Source organism: Miscanthus floridulus, chromosome 11 (genome assembly GCF_019320115.1).
Source record: "Miscanthus floridulus cultivar M001 chromosome 11, ASM1932011v1, whole genome shotgun sequence".
Classification (NCBI taxonomy): Eukaryota; Viridiplantae; Streptophyta; class Magnoliopsida; order Poales; family Poaceae; genus Miscanthus; species Miscanthus floridulus.
The window spans coordinates 64,539,192-64,559,724 of record NC_089590.1 but is presented as its reverse complement, the minus strand read 5'-3'; the positions used below and the strand labels follow the sequence as shown (position 1 = coordinate 64,559,724).

Sequence of the window (20,533 nt, the reverse complement as noted above, 5' to 3'; positions counted from 1 at the left end):
CCCTCGATACATAAGCTTGGCGCACTGGAGTGAAACCTCTCGCACGCTTTGGCGCTGGAGGACCGGATCCGAGGTGGTCGATCGATCGATCGCTGTCGTCGGCGGGTGAGGCGAGGTGGCGGTTACGGCGAGGAAGGCCAATAGAAAAAGGGGGGTGGGGGGTTGGGGGGGGGGGGGGGGGGGGGGGGGGGGGTGGATCGCGTCGCTGTCCGCCCCGCGTTGCGCCTGGATTGCACCCCAGCCTTTGCCCGCAATCCATCCGAGCTTTCCGGCGCCACCCACCACCGACCACCGCCATATATACCCACGCCGCGCGCGGCCGGCCTTATCCCGCCTCTCCATATACCGATCGATCCGGCTGACGACAGCGAGCGAGGGGGCTTCCGATCGATCCCAGCAAGCACATCAAGGTAGCCTCCATTTCTCCCCTGATCTCTAGACTCTACTAGCTCTCACTCTCGCTCGCTCATTTGATGAACTGCGGCTGATCGATGATGCATGCATGTTCTGTGCGCGCGTACAGTCGTTTGATTCAATCGTAAGTTTCGCCGATCGATTCACGCGAGAAGCGGGCCGGCCGGCGAGGAAAGGGAGCGGCGAAGCGTGTTGCCCCGGTGGTGGTGCTCCAGTACCTGCTTGCAGTCGGCGTGCTATACCGAGTGTAAAGCCGGCGCAGCTTTGGCACGAGGCATAGAGATTGACAGGCTAACTCAGGTAATATCAGCTATCCATCCACCTTATTACGTCTGTACTGTATGTACGTAGGTTTCGATAGTCCAGCTACTACTCCACAGCTGGGATTTGCAAAGGACATGTTCGACAGTGTGTTTTCATCGAACTCTGAGAAATTAAGGCAAACTGTTGTCGGGATTTACAATCTTAATCTGTACTTCTGGGTTAGAGGAAAGCAAGCATGCATGCATTAATATGGTTATGAACTTTACTAATGCTTTTCCCTCAGGATATATATGCAAAATGTTTCCGAGATAGTAGTAAACTACTCCGAAGTCTTTTTCTTTACCACGCTGTCATCTTTGAACATTAATTTAACCAATTCAACGTAAAGGTCTCCACGAGGGTAGAAATCTAGCTTCATTATTGACACAAAGATCGAAAAAAAAACAAAGCAGGATATTGAGATTTCGTCTGGGTAATCGTATGACAGAATTATCATACTATTATTAGTAGGCGTGAAGCTAGCTAGAGTCACGGTCAAGGTGCGTGTATGATGAAAAATTAACCAGAGTCTCCACGAGGGTAGAAATCTAGCTTCATTGACGGGTGCGTTACGTGCATAAACTTTTACCGTCAAGGTGCGTGTATGATGAAAAATTAACCAGAGTCACTGTTTTTTCGTTTTTACGTGAGTCCGCCCGCACTCCTTATTGTCTATACAGACCCGCCCTCACTACTAGCGTACCTATATATAGTGCACGTAATGATTCTCACCTTTTGTAACAAACATTTAGAGTTGATGGAAAACTAAAACCACATCTCGATTCTAAATTATATGACATTTAAGGGTTTTGGAAGATATTTCTTTAAGTTCAATCGCTGGATCAAATAGAATGATTCAGATTAGTTACATGAAAGAAGTACTCCCTCAATTCACATATAAGGAGCTGTTTGGATTCTCCCCTCTAAACTTTAGAGCACTTTAGCTCAGTTTTGAGGTCTAATGCTCTAATGTGAGGTAGGCTAAAGTATAGAGCTAACTTTAGACTTGCTGTTTGGAGCTTTAACTCTAAAGTTTAGAGGAGGAGATCCAAATAGGCCCTAACTTGATGTTTTTTTTAATCATTCGTGGGCTCTAAAGCTGTGTTTTCGATCACTATTTTCTACTAGGATATATATATATATATATATATATATATATATATATATATATATATATATACCTATATAAAACCTAATAGATTTATACGGTTAGTTATGGAAGTACACTATTCTAATTAAATATAGTCTACACATATGATCTTATGTTTTCAAATTGCATGTTTGTAATATAATAAATCATATCATATCTATGAGGTTATGGAAGTCCTCTCTGGTCACAAATACTATAAGTCAGTGGTTATTTACTTTTCACTAGCACTGCCTAGCTAAAACTTTATATAGATTGACATCACAAGATCGGTATTAATAGATTTATTATGAAAAATAATTGCATAATGTATGATTATCACATTTGTATAGATTTATACCATTTATCAAAACATATCATATCAGTATTGTGCATTGGAGGAAGTATATATTCAAGATAAATCTATACGATTTTTATGTTTCAAACTACATATCTTTTTATTGTCAACAGAGGAGAGAGAGAGAGTACCCACCTGAGATGTAATGCATTGAATGAAGAAAAATGTTTTAAAAATTTTATTAATAGCCAAAGTTGTAAGATTTTGATGGGATCTCGTCCAAAACCACAAGTGCTTTCATATATTTTAAAATTATTTGTCACTGTAGAAACTAAGGGTCAAGTTTTATAATCAGAAAAAAATCTTTATATATTCTTGAACAGGAGTCGTACATTCTTATCATTTATTTTGCCTGAGCTAGTACAAAATAGATAAGCCCCACACATCAGATGATTAGCTGGCAACAAAAGTTATGGCTAAATAATAGCTTTGTTAACCATGGTGCAGTGAGGTTTGCTCGACGTCTACCAGTATATAATAACTTGGCTCTCAGAAGAAGAAGATGGACGCTTTCACACATGTTCCTCCCGGCTTTCGTTTCCACCCTACCGATGAAGAACTCGTTGATTACTACCTTAGGAAAAAGGTAGCACTGAAGAAGATAGACATGGATGTTATAAAAGATGTGGATTTGTACAAAATTGAGCCTTGGGATCTGCAAGGTACAGCAATCTAAACTCGATTTATACTTCAAGCTTGCATGAGACATAAAACTGTATTTAACAGCAATATGTACACTCATAGCATGTGTGGAATAACAAGCTTCTTGTGAAGTTATTATGTATGTATCTCAATGGTTGTAAGCCGCTAACCCACTTCTATATATGATGATGAAACAGAAAAGTGCAGGATTGGAGCTGAAGAGCAAAACGAGTGGTACTTCTTCAGCCACAAGGACAAGAAGTACCCAACCGGCACTCGCACCAACAGAGCAACGACGGCCGGTTTCTGGAAGGCCACAGGGAGAGACAAGCCGATCTATGTGAAGAACTGCCTCGTAGGGATGAGGAAGACACTAGTTTTCTACAAAGGCCGGGCGCCCAATGGACAGAAGTCAGATTGGATCATGCACGAGTATCGCCTGGAGACCAACGAAAATAGAATTCCACACGTAAGATATAAAGATTCCTAGGATTACTTCATTACTTGTTCACCTAGTGTCATGTACACATGATGCATGTCAGCATCCTACGCGTGCGTTATATTAGTTATTCAGCACCTGTCTAACAAAAGGTTGTAATCATGCATGTCATTCTCATTCAGGAAGAAGGATGGGTTGTCTGCAGGGTGTTCAGGAAGCGACTCGCGACTGTCCAAAGAATGGTTGGGGACTCCCCTTACTGGTTCAACGACCACACGGGGTTCATGGCGCCGGAGCTTGGCTCGCCGAGGCAGGCGACGCACCTCCAGCAGAGCGCCATGATGTACCACAGGCACCAGAGCAGCTACAGCTACCCTTGCAAGGTGGAGCTGGAGTACCACCACCTCCTTCCCCAGGAGCACTTCCTGCAGCAGCTCCCTCAGCTGGAGAGCCCCAAGCTCCCTGACCTTATTGGCCAAGTAGACACCACTCTCCAGCCATGTGGCCTTACGCAGGACCATGGTGCCACTCGATACACCGTGCAGGAGCTCCAGGCCGAGCCTCTCTATCTGACGGCTGGGGATGCGTCAGGCACAGATTGGCGAGCTCTCGACAAGTTCGTGGCGTCCCAGCTCAGCAACGGCGACACCACTCCTAAGGAGTCAGTTAGTTACTCCAATCCAACACAAGTGTTTCAGCAGTCTGAGGAGAAAGAAGAGCCATTGGACTACGTGTCAACGTCAGCTTCCTGTGGTGGGGACAATGATTTGTGGAATAGTGCATAATTGCATCATTACACAGTTAATAACATTGAGGTGTGCTGGATGTAACGTAGTACATAAGTAGCCAACCGATTCATGTGTCATGGTAGAATGGTATGTACATAATAAAGTGTAACCGAGTAGGCTACACTTTCATGCATAAGTTGGCATAATGTCTCATGTTAATAAGGTTAGCTAACAGCTGAAGCTAAGGGGCTTTAGCCATTGATCTGACGATTCGTGAAGATTTATAGGTAATGTGTCAAAGGCAATAATGCCTATTTGTATTGTCAATTTGTCCATGTATACATGTGCATCTCTAATGACATTTAAAAGCTAAATGTATTGATAACATAAGAACGCACCCATGATGGGAATGGAGCCATCCAGAGAGAGATTACAAGCGCCTCTTACGCAGAATAGGGGTGAATAGGCTAAAGCTCCATAGAAAGAAATACAAAGGATAATGATTGCTCTTGTCCAGTGTGTGCAATTAATTGAAACACATCAGTATAAGCAACACCATGATCACAAGAGTCTAAGGCAGCCACAGCCATTCGTAGTGATAGATGCCATCTTGCATAAGTTATGCATCAATCAAAATTTACTACAAAACAAGTCTTTGGCATAAAAAACAAGCCTAAAAAAGTTCACAAGAAGTAATAATAAATTATACATAAGCCTATTCAAAAATGGCGTTTGGTAAGAATCTCCATTGTTGCTTTCTTCAGGATAGGGCTTGTCCACTTTAACGTTGGTCGGTCATGGGCTTTTTGTAAGATACACCACAAGCGTGTCGAATGAGTGTGTCAGATATATGGGCCAGGGGTACCCGCTCGTATATGTGACCATCACCAGGCTATTGGCCCAGCGGCCACCAAGAAGGAGGCCCGCAAGGGCTGGCATGGTCGACCAACATGGAGATCAAGGCAAGCCAAGACAGGCACATCTGGATGATAGCTAGGATCGATCCGCCGGGAATCCAATCTGTTAGCCCAATCGCTCTTCCTGTAACCCTACCCCTCTACCTATATAAAGGGGGGTAGGGACCTCGGGCTCGGGATCTATCTTCTGCCATTCCAATCTACAAGAGCAGCAGCACCACTGGAGTAGGGTTTAGCGCGCCACCGCGCCCCAAACGAGTATAAATCCTTGTGTCTCGTGTGCTACCATCTGATTCCATCTACGCGATCTCGTTGCTAAGCATTGTCGAAGCTAAATAATCCGACAGAGTGGCCCTAAAAACAACTTGTAAATAAGAAGATAATATCTTTTTGTCAAAAACCAAATCATTTCGACTCAACCAAATAGACCAAATGATTGCACTTGCACTGACACAAACTTGAGAGTGTAAGTTGTGATCTACTTGCTGAAGCCAAGGACAAAAACATTAGCAGACCTTGTTGGTGGACATAAACTAAATGTAATTTCAAACCAAATGCACAAGATCGATCTTGGAGTGCAAGCTCATCAAACTTCAACATTCGGTTCGTCGGCAGCCCGACAATGCTTCGTTGAGAAGGCCATAACTCATCCATCCCGAGTGCGATTGAGGTCAATGAGCACTTGATGGAAATCTTGTTTGATAATCTTTCAAATAGATATGGTCCCACCACAATATCATGTCGGAAAGGTTTTCAAATAATCAAGACATATTGTCCCTATTTTTGTCGAGTGCTACGATGTCATCGCGGGCTTGTTATTCACACTTGGGACCCTGGCCCAAGTTGGAGCACATCCCAACCATGTGGAGAACAAACCAAGGAAGCCCTTGGACGTCCTCCTGCTTGGCCACCTCCTTAGAATGCCAACTACGGCGTCCAAGTCGGAGGCCCAATCTGTACCAAGTTCGAGTCCATCTCAGAATCTAGGACCAGCCTGCAGTAAAATGGACGTCTCGAACATATACAGACTCTGTTTTTGACAATCCACCTATGGATGAAAAGATAATTTCATAAGCTAACTGATGTCTTTGGTTTGACATCAAAATTCTACCGGAGTCAATGGAAATCGTCAAAACAAGTCGGTGTCCAGAATCTATCAGGGTGCTATGCACCGTCTTTTGGGCTGTTGGGCCATATAACGTGTAGGCCCGTTAGGGGGCGCGGATAGGGGTTCTTGGACGCTCCATAGACAATATAATCAGTAGCTGTGTTAGGGTTTGAGTTATGCTTTAGATCAATCTATCAATGAACAGTCGTTGTTATTGGCTGTCAAACCCCAACTTCGAGTGCTTAATCATTCATATGCAATTGTCACTTCAATTGAGTTGCACTTTTATCTTCTTCATTCTTGTGTTCTTGGATTCGCGGTAGGGATTAGCCTTCTTGGCGAGGTCAACCGGATTGTGACACGGTTCATAACCAGAGGAGACATGGTGCTATGGTTGCAGGGTTTGGATCTTTGTGATCTGAAGCCAGATTGGTGTGTCGCTCTCCACCAAATCGATAATTATCTCAACCTGACGAAAGATCAGGAGCCCCGTTCATATCACCTAGGGTGGTAGAGCTCGATAGGGCTGTGACAGTAAGCCATGAATTAAGGAGACACTTGTTGAATTAGCGATCTAGTTGGAAAACGAGTAGAGTAGGAGCATGGACTTGATGGAGAGTGTGGGGAAGGGACGAGTGACCAGTAGATAAGAAAAAAGGAAAATTGAGAGGTTGTAACAAAGAGCAACGAACAAAGGTTGACAATGGCCCGTAGGAGGTTGCATTTGTGATATAGTGCGTAAGCCAATGACCCACAGTGTTATTCAATATGGGACCATAAATCGGTGGGTTAGCCCTATAAGGTTTGTACACTAAAACTTACAGGTAGAGTAATGTGTAATGGATTGTGGGGTTGACCCAATCAAATCTGCATCCCTAACTCTACTATCCACTCTAATGAAATAACTTGATATAGCGCCCTATACAACAAAGTAACATGGCTAAAGTTCACAAGCTCCGTCATTTTCAAGTGATGAACAATGCATTTAAAACATCTTACATGTCTCTAAAACTCACCTATAGGCCGCTGATAGATCTACTAATCGCACATAAACGGCACAAACAAACTAATTTTATTGACTCGATGACCGGCATTTCTTTAAGCAATAGCGGAGCTTCATCTTCCATAAAAAGCGCATCAAACTGCATCAATTCTTTTCTCCTAGACCAAATTACCAAGTCTCAAAGTGATTAAGCAGCCCACGGTTGGCTAACAAGCACCAGCGGGACTATCATCAACACCCGCTGGTGCACTTTACTTTAAATCCGAACATGGGAAATTATGAAAATGAGTTCATGTTGAGTATTTAATCTATAATAAGTCCTCATACACCGTCCGAAGTTAGAAAATTTTGACTTGGTATACAGTACTCCCTTTGTCCCATAAAGGTTGACGTTGTAGAATTGGACGCGCGTAGATCAATGTGGAGGATAAATACCTGCATGGCTGCATTACCCCTATGCACCTGCTACATTTCTGATTTGATATGACTAAAGCACGGCGTGCAAGTCAGAAGCTGGCCTATGGAAGGCAAGATTACCAAAGAAAGACAGGGAAATTGCGGATGCGTGGTGTTCCATTTTAGCTAAGGTAATGTGAATGTATTGCAAAATTGTATTTCAAACATTCGGCTTACATAGCCAAAATTAATATAATCTAGGTGGGGGATTCTCCAACCCTCCACCTCGGTCGACTTATAAAAAAACATGATTAAAGCACCACCACTCATCTCTCTGTTTTTTCACTTCCTGGTGACGGAAAGAGTACAAGAGCATGTGATGAATGGATTGATGGGACATCAAGCTTAGACCGGCATACATGTAGAGTGGCTATAACGTCTTCCTTTATGAGATAAATTTTAAACGCTACAACGTCTAGTATTCGGGGACGGATAGAGTATTTAAGCCCCTTTGGTATGGCTCATCCAAAATGGCTTCACCGATGAAGCCAAAGCCGGTGAAGCCAGAAAAACTGATATTTTTTGGTTTCTAGTTCATTTTAACCCCGGCTTACAAAAACGACTTCACACTACAGTGCCTCGATTTGCGCAAAATAGATGAAGTCGAAGCCGGCATAAGCTATGCCAAAGAGGCCCTTAGTTTTGTGGATGCAAGTTTTTGCATGCAAAAATGTCCTAAGTCCTTTTTCGAATGAAAAACACGAGGAAGCTAAGTTGACCTTGGTGCTGAGGATGAGCAGAGCCCAGACAAGTCAAAGTTGCGATTAGCCTAGCTGCGACGCTGGCACTGTGCAAAACTGTGAAACAGGCAGGGCAGCTAGCCCTGCATTCATCCATCAAGGCCCGTAGGCCAGGCCTCGATGGGAGCGGCTACTATACAACGTGCTTGCTTGTTCGCTTTCTCGCGAAACGTGAAAAAAGAACAGTAGCATGCAGAATGTGTACACGCTTTTACACGACAGAGAATTCCTGCCTACGTACGCTCGCTTCCTGCAGGATCCAGCAGCCTAGCGCTGAGCAGCAGCGCGCAGCGTCTAGCTCGGCCGGATTCCCCCATACAAAACTAAGGACTTGTTTAGTTCCAAAAATTTTTCTCAAAAGGTAGCCATCACATCGAATCTTACGATACGTGCATGAAGCATTAAATGTAGACGAAAAAAAACTAATTGCACAGTTTGATTGAAAATCGCGAGACGAACGTTTCGAGTCTAATTAGTCTATGATTGAATACTAATTGCTAAATAAAAATGAAAGTGCTACCGTAGCCAAATTCCTAAATTTCACCCAACTAAACTAAACCAGCCGTAAACGAGGAAGGAAACACGTGACGTGACGTGACGTGACGAGCTCATGTGTGAAGGTCTTTTTGATTGCTGTGCTCGGCGTACGTACGCCTTCGCCTGTTAGATCCATCCATAATAAATGAAGTTTTGTTAGAACCAAAAAAAAAAAAAGTGTTCCTGAAGTGTGCCCACTGCAACTTCCGCAAGAGTGAGCGCGGACACGACCAAAGACCAGGCCATGACGACGACGCGGCTGTTTGCAGCTCGGATCGCGATTCCACCGCGGTCCACCTCCTCGGTTGTGGACGTCGATCTAGCAGGCCACAGGGTAATGCATGCGGACCTGTCTTTCGTTTGCAATGCAGACTTAGCCGGCGTCCCCGGTCGGCTGCCCAGCGCAGCGCACACAGGCGGCCCGGAATATTCCGGGATGGCGTGGCGTGGCGTGGCGTGGCGTGGCGGCATGCACTGCACCGGAGGAGGCCGGAGCCAAGGCAGGCAGCCTTTCGTGCCGCGCCTGCCCGCGCCTCCCAAGCGGAAAGCGACGAAACGAAAGTGCACAGGCCGGCCGGTCCCAGCAGCGACTGTAATCGTCGTAGCTACCTCTGCCGCGCGCGCCTAACCTGCTTTTGTCTCCATTTAAGTCATTTTCCCCGGGCACCAATTACGGCACAGTTCCTATAGCTAGTTAAGGGGACCATGCTCCATGCACGCATGCATGCATTTGGTTGCAATTTGCAAAGATACTAGAGTTTGTTGGATTTCATTTTAGTCATATTCATCAGATCAGGATGTATAGTAGTAGAATAGGTGTTCGGGATTTACAGAGAGACAGAGAGAAAGGGGTGATAGGTAGCAGACCATCAAAAGCCGTAGTGGTCGAAGCACCAGCCGGGGTTTCGTTGGCGGACGCCATCTGCACGTCGGCAGCGACGTTCGGTGGAGAGGGAGGAGTCGGAGCTGTGGCGTCCTCGGCGACGGCGTGTGCGTCGGGGTGGCGTTGCCGGCGTCGGTGGTGCTTCCCGTCGCTGGCAGCGCCCCTTCTCAAGATCGGGTTTAGGGTTAGGATGTCGGTGGGGTGACTGGCGGCGCGGTGAACCTCGTACTGCGAGCCCCGGCCCCCACCTTTCCTTTATAGCGCTGTGCGACGGGGGCCCACCAACCATTTAGGGTTGGGCGCCCCCGATCAGGGCGCGAGAACAAGGCCCAAAAGGTCGTTGGGCCTAACTGGTGGGAGATCAAACCTAACATTCTCCCCCTTGATCTCTCATCTATTCTTCGTTCTTTAATTTCATACTCAAAACTTTCAATTCATATTTTTCTTGCTTCCATCCTATTTCATCACAGATTAGTGCATAGAATTGTCCCATCGTCACAGCAATTAGTGCCGTTAGACTAACAGCCACAATACACTTCTCCGTTTTAAAATGTAAACTTTCTTTGGGCCCTTCGTATGTTCGGGAATCATAGGCTTTCCCTTAAACCCATGCCGGCTACGTGTTCTCTAAACACGTTGGGTGGTAAGCCCTTTGTGAGCGAATCCGCGAGCATTTTCTCTGTACTTATATGCTCAAGATTTATTATATGATTCCGAACTTTATCTTTCACAACATAGTACTTTATGTCAATGTGTTTGGCAGCACCACTTGACCTATTGTTGTGAGCGTACTGTACCGCTGGATTGTTATCACAATACAATCTCAGTGGTTCATTTATATCATCAATCACTTTCAATCCGGGTATGAATTTCTTCAGCCAATTCACCTGCCCCGTTGCCTCATAGCATGCTACAAACTCGACATACATTGTCGAGGATGTAGTCACGGTTTGTTTGGAGCTTTTTCACGATATAGCCCCTCCTGCGAGAGTAAATACATATCCTGACGTGGATTTTCTTTCATCTCCCGCATAATCAGAATCTGAATACCCCTCTATCTGCGGGGAATCAGATCTTCTATATGTAAGCATGAGGCCTTTCATACCCTGCAAATAACGCAGGACTTTCTTCACTAATTTCCGATGTTCAATTCCAGGATTCTTTTGATATCTGCCAAGTAACCCGGTAACAAAAGCTAAGTCAGGGCGTGTACACACTTGAGCATATTGTAAACTTCCAACAGCTGAAGCATACGGTACTACTTTCATTCGGTCAATTTCATATTGGTTCTTGGGACACTGATGTTCCCCAAACCTATCGCCCTTGACTATAGGAGCAGGTGAAGGACTGTACGCATGCATACTAAATTTTTTCAGGACCTTTTCTATGTATGCCTTTTGCGATAATCCTAGAACCCCTTTTTTCCTGTCTCGGTGAATCTCTATTCCCAAAACGAACGAGGCCTCACCGAGATCTTTCATATCAAAGTTTGAGGACAAGAATTTCTTCGTTTCTATTAGTAGATTGATATCACTACTAGCAAGCAAGATATCATCCACATACAAAATTAGGAATATATACTTTCCATTCTTGAACTTTGCATAAACGCAATTGTCCTCAACATTTTCTTCAAACCTAAAACCTTTTATCGTTCTACCAAACTTTAAATACCACTGTCTTGAAGCTTGCTTCAATCCGTAGATTGATTTCTTCAGGCGGCATCCCATATTTTCCTTTCCTTTTACGACAAAACCTTTCGGTTGTGCCATATAGACATTTTTTTCCAAATCCCCGTTTAGGAAAGCCGTCTTTATAACCATTTGATGTAACTCCAAATCATAGTGGGCTACAAGTGTCATTATAATTTTGAAGGAATCTTTATATGAGACTGGAGAAAATGTCTCATTGTAATAAATCTCTTCTCTTTGCGTAAAGCCTTTCGCCACAAGTCGCGCTTTAAATCTTTCTATATTCCCTTGAGAGTCATATTTCGTTTTGTAGACCCATTTACAACCTACTGTTTTGGCTCCTTTAGGAATATTTTCTAAGTCCCAAACTTTATTGGTACTCATTGATTTCAATTCATCTTCCATGGCCTTAAGCCACTTTGATGAGTGATCGCTTCTCATGGCTTCTTCAAATGAGGTGGGATCATCCCCCATCTGACATTCTTCTGTTTCATAAACTTCATAGTCATCAGTAATAGCTGATCTTCTTATTCTTTGAGACCTTCTAGGTGCCTCCAGCACTTGTTCCACATTTGGCTGTTGTTGTTCTTCCTTATGTGCAACATTTGGTTCTATAGGTTCCTCAAGGATAGGTTCCTCAAGGACATGTTCCTCATGTTCATTCATTGTCGCCACGGGAGAACTTGCAACAGGTGTTGGCACTACAGTGTTCTGCATTGTCGGTGCAATAGCAGCAGGTAGCGTGAAGAATGGTTCTTCAACCATCGGAGTGGGTACATGTACCCGCTTCTCCTGTAGGCTGATTTCTCGTGCTACCATGCTCCCCCTGATCATGTTATCCTCCAAGAACACAGTGTGTCTTGTTTCTACAATCTTCGTATGTCTGTCAGGACAATAGAAGCGATATCCTTTCGATCTTTCTGGATAGCCAATAAAATGGCAGCTGACTGTCTTGGAGTCTAACTTTCCTATGTTTGGGTTAAACACTTTTGCCTCAGCTGGGCAGCCCCACACACGCAAATGGTTAAGTGAGGGTTCCCTTCCTGTCCATAATTCATACGGTGTTTTAGGCACCGATTTACTTGGTACTCGATTAAGTATGTGAATGACAGTTTTCAGTGCCTCCATCCATAAACTAATCGGTAATGTGGAGTAACTCATCATGCTTCTTACCATATCCATTAAGGTACGGTTACGTCTTTCAGCCACTCCATTCTGCTGAGGCTCCCCCGGTGTGGAGTACTGAGCAACTATGCCATTTTCCTGTAGGAACCTTGCAAATGGTCCAGGAATTTGGCCATATGGGGTATGTCGCCCATAGTACTCTCCACCTCGGTCTGATCGTACTATCTTGATTTTCTTATTGTGCTAATTTTCAACTTCAGCTTTAAATATTTTAAATTTATCCAATGCTTCAAATCTTTCTTTAATTAGATAAATATTGCCATAACGAGAGTAGTCGTCTGTGAATGTTATAAACGAGTCATAACCATCCACACTTTTCACAGGAAAAGGACCACATATGTCTATGTGGATTATTTCTAAATTCATGTGCTTCGTTTGGCATCTTTCTTAATTTTCTTGACATACTTTCCTTTGATGCAATCAATACATTGTTCTAGATCTGAAAATTCTAAGTGCGGGAGAATCGATTCCTTAACCAATCGTTCTATTCTCCCCCTTGAAATATGGCCCAAGTGACAATGCCATAATTTCGAAGAGACAGTATCAATTCTCTTCCGCTTCTTAGTTACATCCGCAGATAGGGAATCATTCACATTCTCATCGCATACACTGTTCGCATTCTCAGCAAGAGATAATAAATAAAGCTTGTCTTGTCGGAAGGCAAGACCAACACATTTATTATTAACCAGTATCTTACACTTGCCATCACCAAAATGGCAATTAATTCCATCATCATCAAGTTTCGAAACACTTATCAAATTTCTACGCAAAGAGGGGGACATAAAGTACTTCTTTAAGTCTAAGTACAAAACCATTATTCAATTCTAAAGAAAAAACTCCAATGGCTTCAATATTGGCTTGCACTCCATTTGCAACTTTAATCGTTCTTTCTCCTCTTTGCAAGGTTCTCGTCCCACTTAACCCCTGTAAGGAATTTGCAACATGAGTAGTTGCTCCTGAATCAACCCACCAAGTGGATTTATCATAACATAACTATAGGGATTCATCTACAAATGTAATAAATTCATCATCTTTCTTTAGCAGAGATTTCAGAAAGTCTGGACAATCCCTCTTGTAGTGTCCCTTCTTGAAGCAGTGCTTGCACTGATCCTTTTCAGCTCCATCATACTGCTGATTCTCAGAATCCTGTGTTTTCTTTCCCTGTGAACTGGAGGAAGAGGTCTTATCCCACTTAGGTTTCCCTTGTGGTTTAGAATTCTTGCCATTAAAGTTCTTTCTTTTGTTATCCTTCACAAAATGAGCAGATTCACATTGTGAGGACTTTATCCTCTCCTCTTCTTGAGCACACATTGAGATGAGTCTTTCTATGCCCCATCTTTCAGGCTGCATATTATAGTTCACAATGAAGGTGTCATATTCTTTTGGCAAAGAAGCAAAAATCAAATGAATCAGGAAATCATCCTCCTTCAAATTCATTTCTTTTAGCTTAGATGCCGTAGTGTTCATCTTCAAAATGTGCTCTCTTATGCTACCACCAGTGAATTTCTCATTCACAAGCTTCTTAATCAGTGAACTTGCTGTGGCCTTGGTAGACCCAGTAAACTGACTCTTGATTTTCTCAAGATATTCTTTGGCAGTAGCATATTCAGGGATTGATCCCCTTATCTGTTCTTCTATGGTGGCTTTGGCTACCAACAGGCACTTGCGGTTGGAGAGAGTCCATTGCCTATATTCAAGGTCATATTTCATTCTTATTTCAGCATGATCACGCTTTCGAGCAGCGAAATCAGCGTCAAATTCATTTTCACCTCTCACCGGGTCCTCTGGCTCAGTAGGACACGGTGAGGTGATGGCAAAATCGACCTCTCCCAATGCAAGTTCCAATTCATACTTCTCCCGCCACACACGGTGATTGGTTCCATTGAGTATCGGAATGTTGGCAATGTTCACAATGCATTTGCCTCCTGAAATCACACCAGAATAAGTAAGAACATTTATACATAAAATTTCATGCTTTAACTCAACGTTGGTCAAATTAAAACTTATAATTCATCCATGCAAACATTTTACATCACCGTTGGGCAGAAGTAAAATTAATGCACAATTTCTCATGGATCAAAAATTATAATATTGTTATTAACAATGTTGGTCAGAAAATAACAATATCATAATCGCATCAAAATTATCAGAAATTCATTTCTCTTAAAATTAAATTATCCCGTTGGTTCAAATTTAATCAAAGAGAACAATAATTATCATGCACAGCGGAAAACATTAATAATCTTTTCATATTATTATTTTTCAGAAGCACTAAAAAAATTCACTGTTTTCTGAGCAAAATATCGTTGGATAAAATTTGCACAGAAAATTGTATCAAAATCATTCAAATTCATCAAAAAATATGCATTAAAATTGCTCCTGGAAAATAATAAGAAAATTTTCTTCTTCTTTCATTTCAGCCCAGCGCGGTCCAGCTCGCCCAGCAGCGCGGCCCGGCCAGCAGCGCGCGCTGCAGCGGCCCAAGACGGCCCAGCGTCCGCGCGCTCGCGCTGTCCCGCGCGCTCCCCCGCGCCCAGGCCGCAACCTGGGCCTGGGCCGGACATTCGGCCTTGCCTGCTCTCCCGCCTGGGCCGCGACGCTGGCCCGCGCATCTGGCGCCGTTCCTCCCCATCGGACGATCGTCTGTTTCCATCGCTCGGATAAAAACCCCGACGCCGCGCGGGGCCTGAAACCCTAGCTCATTCGGCTCCTGCCCTTTCTCTCTCTTCGCTCTTTCTCTCTTCTCAGCCGCAGCGATGACAGCAACCACCGAGCAGCCGCGAGCGAGGACGGCAGAGCGGGCAGCCATGGCGAGCCTTGGCGCCGTCGCCGGCCCCCTCGCCAGCGCGTGTGCTCCCCAACGGGTGAGCACGCCGCCGTCGAGCGGCCTGGCCGCGGTGCTTCCTTGGCCGAGCCCGGCAAGCCAGCGCCCCCGGCTCGGCTTCTTCTCCCGCGCCGGCGAAGGTTCATCCGACGCACCCTAACCCTAACCCTAACCCCACTTTCCCCTTTCTGATTTGAGTTGTTCTTTTCGGGTTTATCCGAATGGGAAACTAGGGTTAGGGTTAGGGTTCGTTCTTGTTGATTCGGTTTTCTTTGCTTTTGATTTCTTTCTTTTCGTTCATCCGAATGGAAAACTAGGGTTAGGGTTAGGGTTTCGACCCTTCTTTCTTTCTTCTTCCCCTTCTTCCCTCTTTCGGATTTGGGTCTAGGGTTTTCTCTTATCCGAAAGGATTTAGGTCTAGGGTTCGGAATCCGACCCTCCCCTTTTCCCTTCTCTGATTTGATTTTGGGGAATTAGGGTTAGGTCTTAGGGTTCGACTTTCAATTTTCTTTCCCGATCCAGTTTCTTCTCGGAACCTAGCTCCGGTACCATTGTTGGATTTCATTTTAGTCATATTCATCAGATCGGGATGTATAGTAGTAGAATAGGTGTTCGGGATTTATAGAGAGACAGAGAGAAAGGGGGTGATAGGTAGCAGACCATCAAAAGCCGTAGTGGTCGAAGCACCAGCCGGGGTCTCGTTGGCGGACGCCATCTGCGCGCTGGCAGCGACGTTCGGTGGAGAGGGAGGAGTCGGAGCTGTGGCGTCCTCGGCGGTGGCGTGTGCGTCGGGGTGGCGTTGCCGGCGTCGGTGGTGCTTCCCGTCGCTGGCAGCGCCCCTTCTCAAGATCGGGTTTAGGGTTAGGATGTCGGTGGGGTGACTGGCGGCGCGGTGAACCTCGTACTGCGAGCCCCGGTCCCCACCTTTCCTTTATAGCGCTGTGCGACGGGGGCCCACCAACCATGTAGGGTTGGGCGCCCCCGATCAGGGCGCGAGAACAAGGCCCAAAAGGCCGTTGGGCCTAACTGGTGGGAGATCAAACCTAACAGAGCTAAGTAGCCTAGGTGGTGTGTGCTAGCTGATGGGCCGCAGGGCACGCCGTGGCATCGACGCAGGGCTACGAGCTCTCGTAGGCGTACATGCATGCAGATGCAGCTTGCATTGCAGCCCAGGCGGCCAGGCAATGGCAAGGACGACGGGGCGGATTAGATTTCTGTATTAGTAGTAGTCGCGTTGGGGCAATCAATTCTCGCGCAGGCAGCTGCCTACCCCTGCAGATCCTGCTTTGGCATCCTGTAATCGCCTCGCCTGCCCGGCCGGCCGTCTGGCGCCGCGCGCGGCCGGTGGCCTCAGGCAGGCAGGTCCTCGATCGGCCGGCGTCGGCAGACGGCCGGGGCGAGTGGCAACAAACAGCAAAGCTGAACCTGACCGCTGAGGTACTAGTAGCTAAGCTACCTAGCTACCTCGCGTGGTACTCCCTATCAAGTATCAACAGGACCGACCCTGTCCTCTTCTGATATAGGGCCGCTTTGTGTGAGGCCGCATGGAACAGCATATATAGAGGAGCTTTGCTTTGTACAAATCATATATGCACGGCCAACGCACACCTGCTGGAACTGGATTGGAAGTAAGATGCATGCCCGAACTCGACTGTCCATATGACAGTTCGGTTGCTCGATATGACGGTGACTGCATCCATAGCCACAAGAAAATCTACTACGTACGAGCGATAGAGGTTTACAGCGATGTGGCTGGGCAGTCAATAAATCGGTGCCCGAAAATACTCTACGTGGCACTGTGTAACTAACCACCCCTGCACCGAACGTGTCGAAATCGCGACCACACCGGGACAGGACCAGACGGCATCAGGCCGGCCGCGGCCGGTGATCGATCGGAGAGGCGGGCGGGCCGGGGCAGTGGCCCACTGGCGGCTCTGTCCCGCGCCACCGCCTGTGCCACGATCCCCCACCACTCATTCCGCTTTTCAGACAAACAGTCGCTAGCGGCTACTGCTGCTCGCACAGTCCGGCAGAGAGGCCAGAGGGTGAGAGGGAGAGATGGTGGCTTTGGTGCCTGTGCGGCAGGCTGTGCCTGAGCCTGGCGCCTGGCCTCGGCCTACCCCCTGACGATGCCTTTCCCAATTTGCCCCCGCGGTGTGGCCTGGCCATTCACCCACCCCCAAGCTGAACGAACAGCGATCAGGGCAGGCAGCCTCGCGCCGTCGTTTGTCTCTGCTGCCCTCTCTCTCCTCCCGAGAGCATCATCATTCAAATCGGCGGGCGGAGGCAAAGGCAACAACAGATCCGATGCTTTCTCGAATCGGGCAGGTCCATCGATCAAATCCGTCAGGGGACGAGGCAGCCGCTCCCCACCCCACGTAGTACCCCCCTACACGTCAAATCCAACGCCGATCGATCCGTCGGCTCGTCGTCGCCCATCACATCGAGATACCACATCGATGATCGATCCCGCGCCAGGGGGGTCCTGCTGGGACCGAACCGAGCCGAGCCGAGCCACGCCCCTATATAAACCTCCCTCCTCCCCTCGACCCCTCCCCACACTCCCGTGCACACCCATCCATCCATAACTCGCCAAGCCCTTCCTGCCCCTCGCTAGCTGCTTCACACGCTCCAGCGCATCATCATCCACTCCAGTACTCCACCAAGAACGCGTGCGCTGGTTGTTGCCGCCGTTGCTGTGAGCTGCACAAGAAGAAGAAGCACCATCGTCCGCGGATCTTTGCTTCTTTTGGCGCCATGATGTCGTCGGTGCCGGAGACGTTCAACCTGGACCAGCAGCACCTCGTGCAGCAGCAGCCTCCGCCAGCGGAGCAGGAGCAGATCTGCTACGTGCACTGCAGCTACTGCGACACCATCCTCGCGGTACGTACGTAGATACGGCACGTGCAGGGCATAATACACACGGCGTGCCCTTGCCTTACGTGCCGCGTCGCCTGCCTGATCACGTTCCTCCGGCGGCCGTTTCTTCATTCCACGAAGAGAAAGGAAGACTCATCTCTGTATGTACTACTGCAGGTGGGCGTGCCGTGCAGCAGCTTGTTCCAGACGGTCACCGTGCGGTGCGGCCACTGCTCCAACCTGCTCTACGTCAACCTCCGCGCCCTCCTGCTGCCGCCGGCGGCGGCCGCCAACCAGCTACCACCCTTCGGCCAGGCTCTCCTCTCCCCAACCTCCCCGCACGGTCTACTTGTACGTATATATTGCCTGTTGCTTACTACTACCATACAATATTTCATGCTGCATGTCTGCGTTCTTTTTCGCCGTATATTATCCATGGACTATATATATGCGTAGGATGCTGAGACGATGTCGTTCCAAGCACCGAGCCTGCAGCCGAGAGCTGAACCGCCGAGCGCCTGCGTGAGCACCATCACGAGCATCAACAACAACAGCTGCGGTGGTGGCAACAGCGCGTCGGCCATGTCGTCGATGGCGCCGCCGCCACCGGCCAAACCTGCACTGCAGGAGCCGCAGCTGCCCAGGAGCGCAGCGTCAGGCAACAAAAGTGAGTTTTCTTATTTCCAATTACTTCATCGTTTCATTTGGTGCTGCACTAGCAACACACGGCTCGATCCTCTTGATGAGACATTGGGCAGTTTTTTTAATGAAAAAGAAATACCAGTTTTCCATCACAAACGATTCTTTTTAAATTAGTGGTCAAAAGTAGGACGGTGTGAATAGTTTGCACGTCAGCTCAATAGTGCCTTCTGTCCGTGTATGATCCTTTTCAGTACGTTCACGGTAGGGCTAGCTCTTCCAAAATCCCGACATTAAAACACGCACAGTGAGAACTAAATTAAAGTAGAAAATAAATAAAGTGTTTAAAGATGCTAGTGCGAAGCAAAGGAGATCCAACAGTGATCTCCACGGGACCAATGAGAACAACACACAAGGTTGCCCTTGCACATGTCTGATACTATTTGATCGATATAGTTTTTATCAGTGTTAGCGACTAGCTAGTACGTTGTTCATCAGTTCCGCTAATAACTCGATCGGTTTGGTTGTGTTTCCCGCAGCTTCAGAGAAGCGGCAGAGAGTTCCTTCCGCATACAACCGTTTCATCAAGTGAGTTCATCGTTGGTTTCAAGCATAAGTTTTTCCCTTTAATTAGCATGCATGCGGCATCTATTATACTTATTGACGAGCTTGCTACTCATGTGTATAGAGATGAGATCCAGCGCATCAAGGCCAGCAATCCGGACATCACTCACAGGGAAGCTTTCAGCGCGGCTGCGAAGAATGTAACTCCTCTCTCTTTCTCATCAAATATTGTTCATATTGCTTCTTACTCTCATAAATCAGATCTGTATATACTGACTTCTATTTTCCCCTCTGTCTACACATCAGTGGGCCCATTTCCCACACATCCATTTTGGTCTCATGCCCGATCAGGGCCTGAAGAAGAACCCTATGCAAAATCAGGTAAGATCCTACGGAGAATAAACCCTAGTCGGAACTCAGAGCCAACACAGATATGCTGCCTGAGCAACACTTATTTTTCCTGTTGTGCTTTGTAGGAGGGAGCTGAATGCATGCTTTTCAAGGACGGTCTCTACGCAGCAGCAGCAGCCGCGGCCGCGGCCGCCGCTGCTGCCACAGCTGCGTCCAGCATGGGCATTTCTCCATTCTGACTTCACCCCACACCGCGTAATGATCTATAGCGTTCTGCCTTTGTGCTTAGCCGCTTAGGGTTCTGTCTCGATCGGTCCCTCAGTATCCCGGTTGCTTGAGACATGTAGCTTTAATAATGTGTATCCGATCCCGAGAATCTCGAAATGTCTCTCAGTAACCGTATATCTATATGTGTCCTCTCGGTCTACTTACTTAGGTTCCAGTTTCTTATTTTGTTAATTTATTATTATGTAACCTAGAGAGGTTGTTATGTGTATGATGCTCCTCTTATCTTATATGGACATAATTCGAGCTGGAATGCTGGATATTCAGCTGAGTATCTACTACTTCAACTTTTCCAAAGTTTTCGTCGCAAAAATACATAATTTTTTGTGAACAAAAGATATAAAATTTAGGCTACTACGCGTGTGCTTTCAAAAAATTTAAACTATATGGTTGCCTATTTCTATCCGTAATGTTAACATGAAAAATCATATAAAATATAATATATAATTAAGTTTATTAGTCTAACAACTAAATACATTTCTAG

At 46.3% G+C, this 20,533-nt stretch overlaps 2 protein-coding genes across 2 annotated transcripts; both read left to right on the top strand.

Annotated features, from left to right (window-relative positions):
- Window positions 1–359: 359 nt before the first annotated feature.
- LOC136494142 (NAC domain-containing protein 7-like) lies at window positions 360–4,246 on the top strand. Its single transcript, XM_066490297.1, has 5 exons — window positions 360–410; window positions 524–714; window positions 2,649–2,863; window positions 3,041–3,312; window positions 3,465–4,246. Exons 3-5 carry the CDS (start codon window positions 2,704–2,706, stop codon window positions 4,065–4,067), a joined length of 1,035 nt encoding a protein of 344 aa, XP_066346394.1. The 5' UTR covers window positions 360–410; window positions 524–714; window positions 2,649–2,703; the 3' UTR covers window positions 4,068–4,246.
- A 13,682-nt stretch (window positions 4,247–17,928) lies between these two features.
- LOC136493770 (protein YABBY 5-like) lies at window positions 17,929–20,327 on the top strand. The gene is made up of 7 exons (XM_066489920.1): window positions 17,929–18,234; window positions 18,388–18,561; window positions 18,667–18,877; window positions 19,389–19,437; window positions 19,538–19,613; window positions 19,720–19,794; window positions 19,890–20,327. Exons 1-7 carry the CDS (start codon window positions 18,109–18,111, stop codon window positions 20,001–20,003), a joined length of 825 nt encoding a protein of 274 aa, XP_066346017.1. The 5' UTR covers window positions 17,929–18,108; the 3' UTR covers window positions 20,004–20,327.
- Window positions 20,328–20,533: the final 206 nt, after the last annotated feature.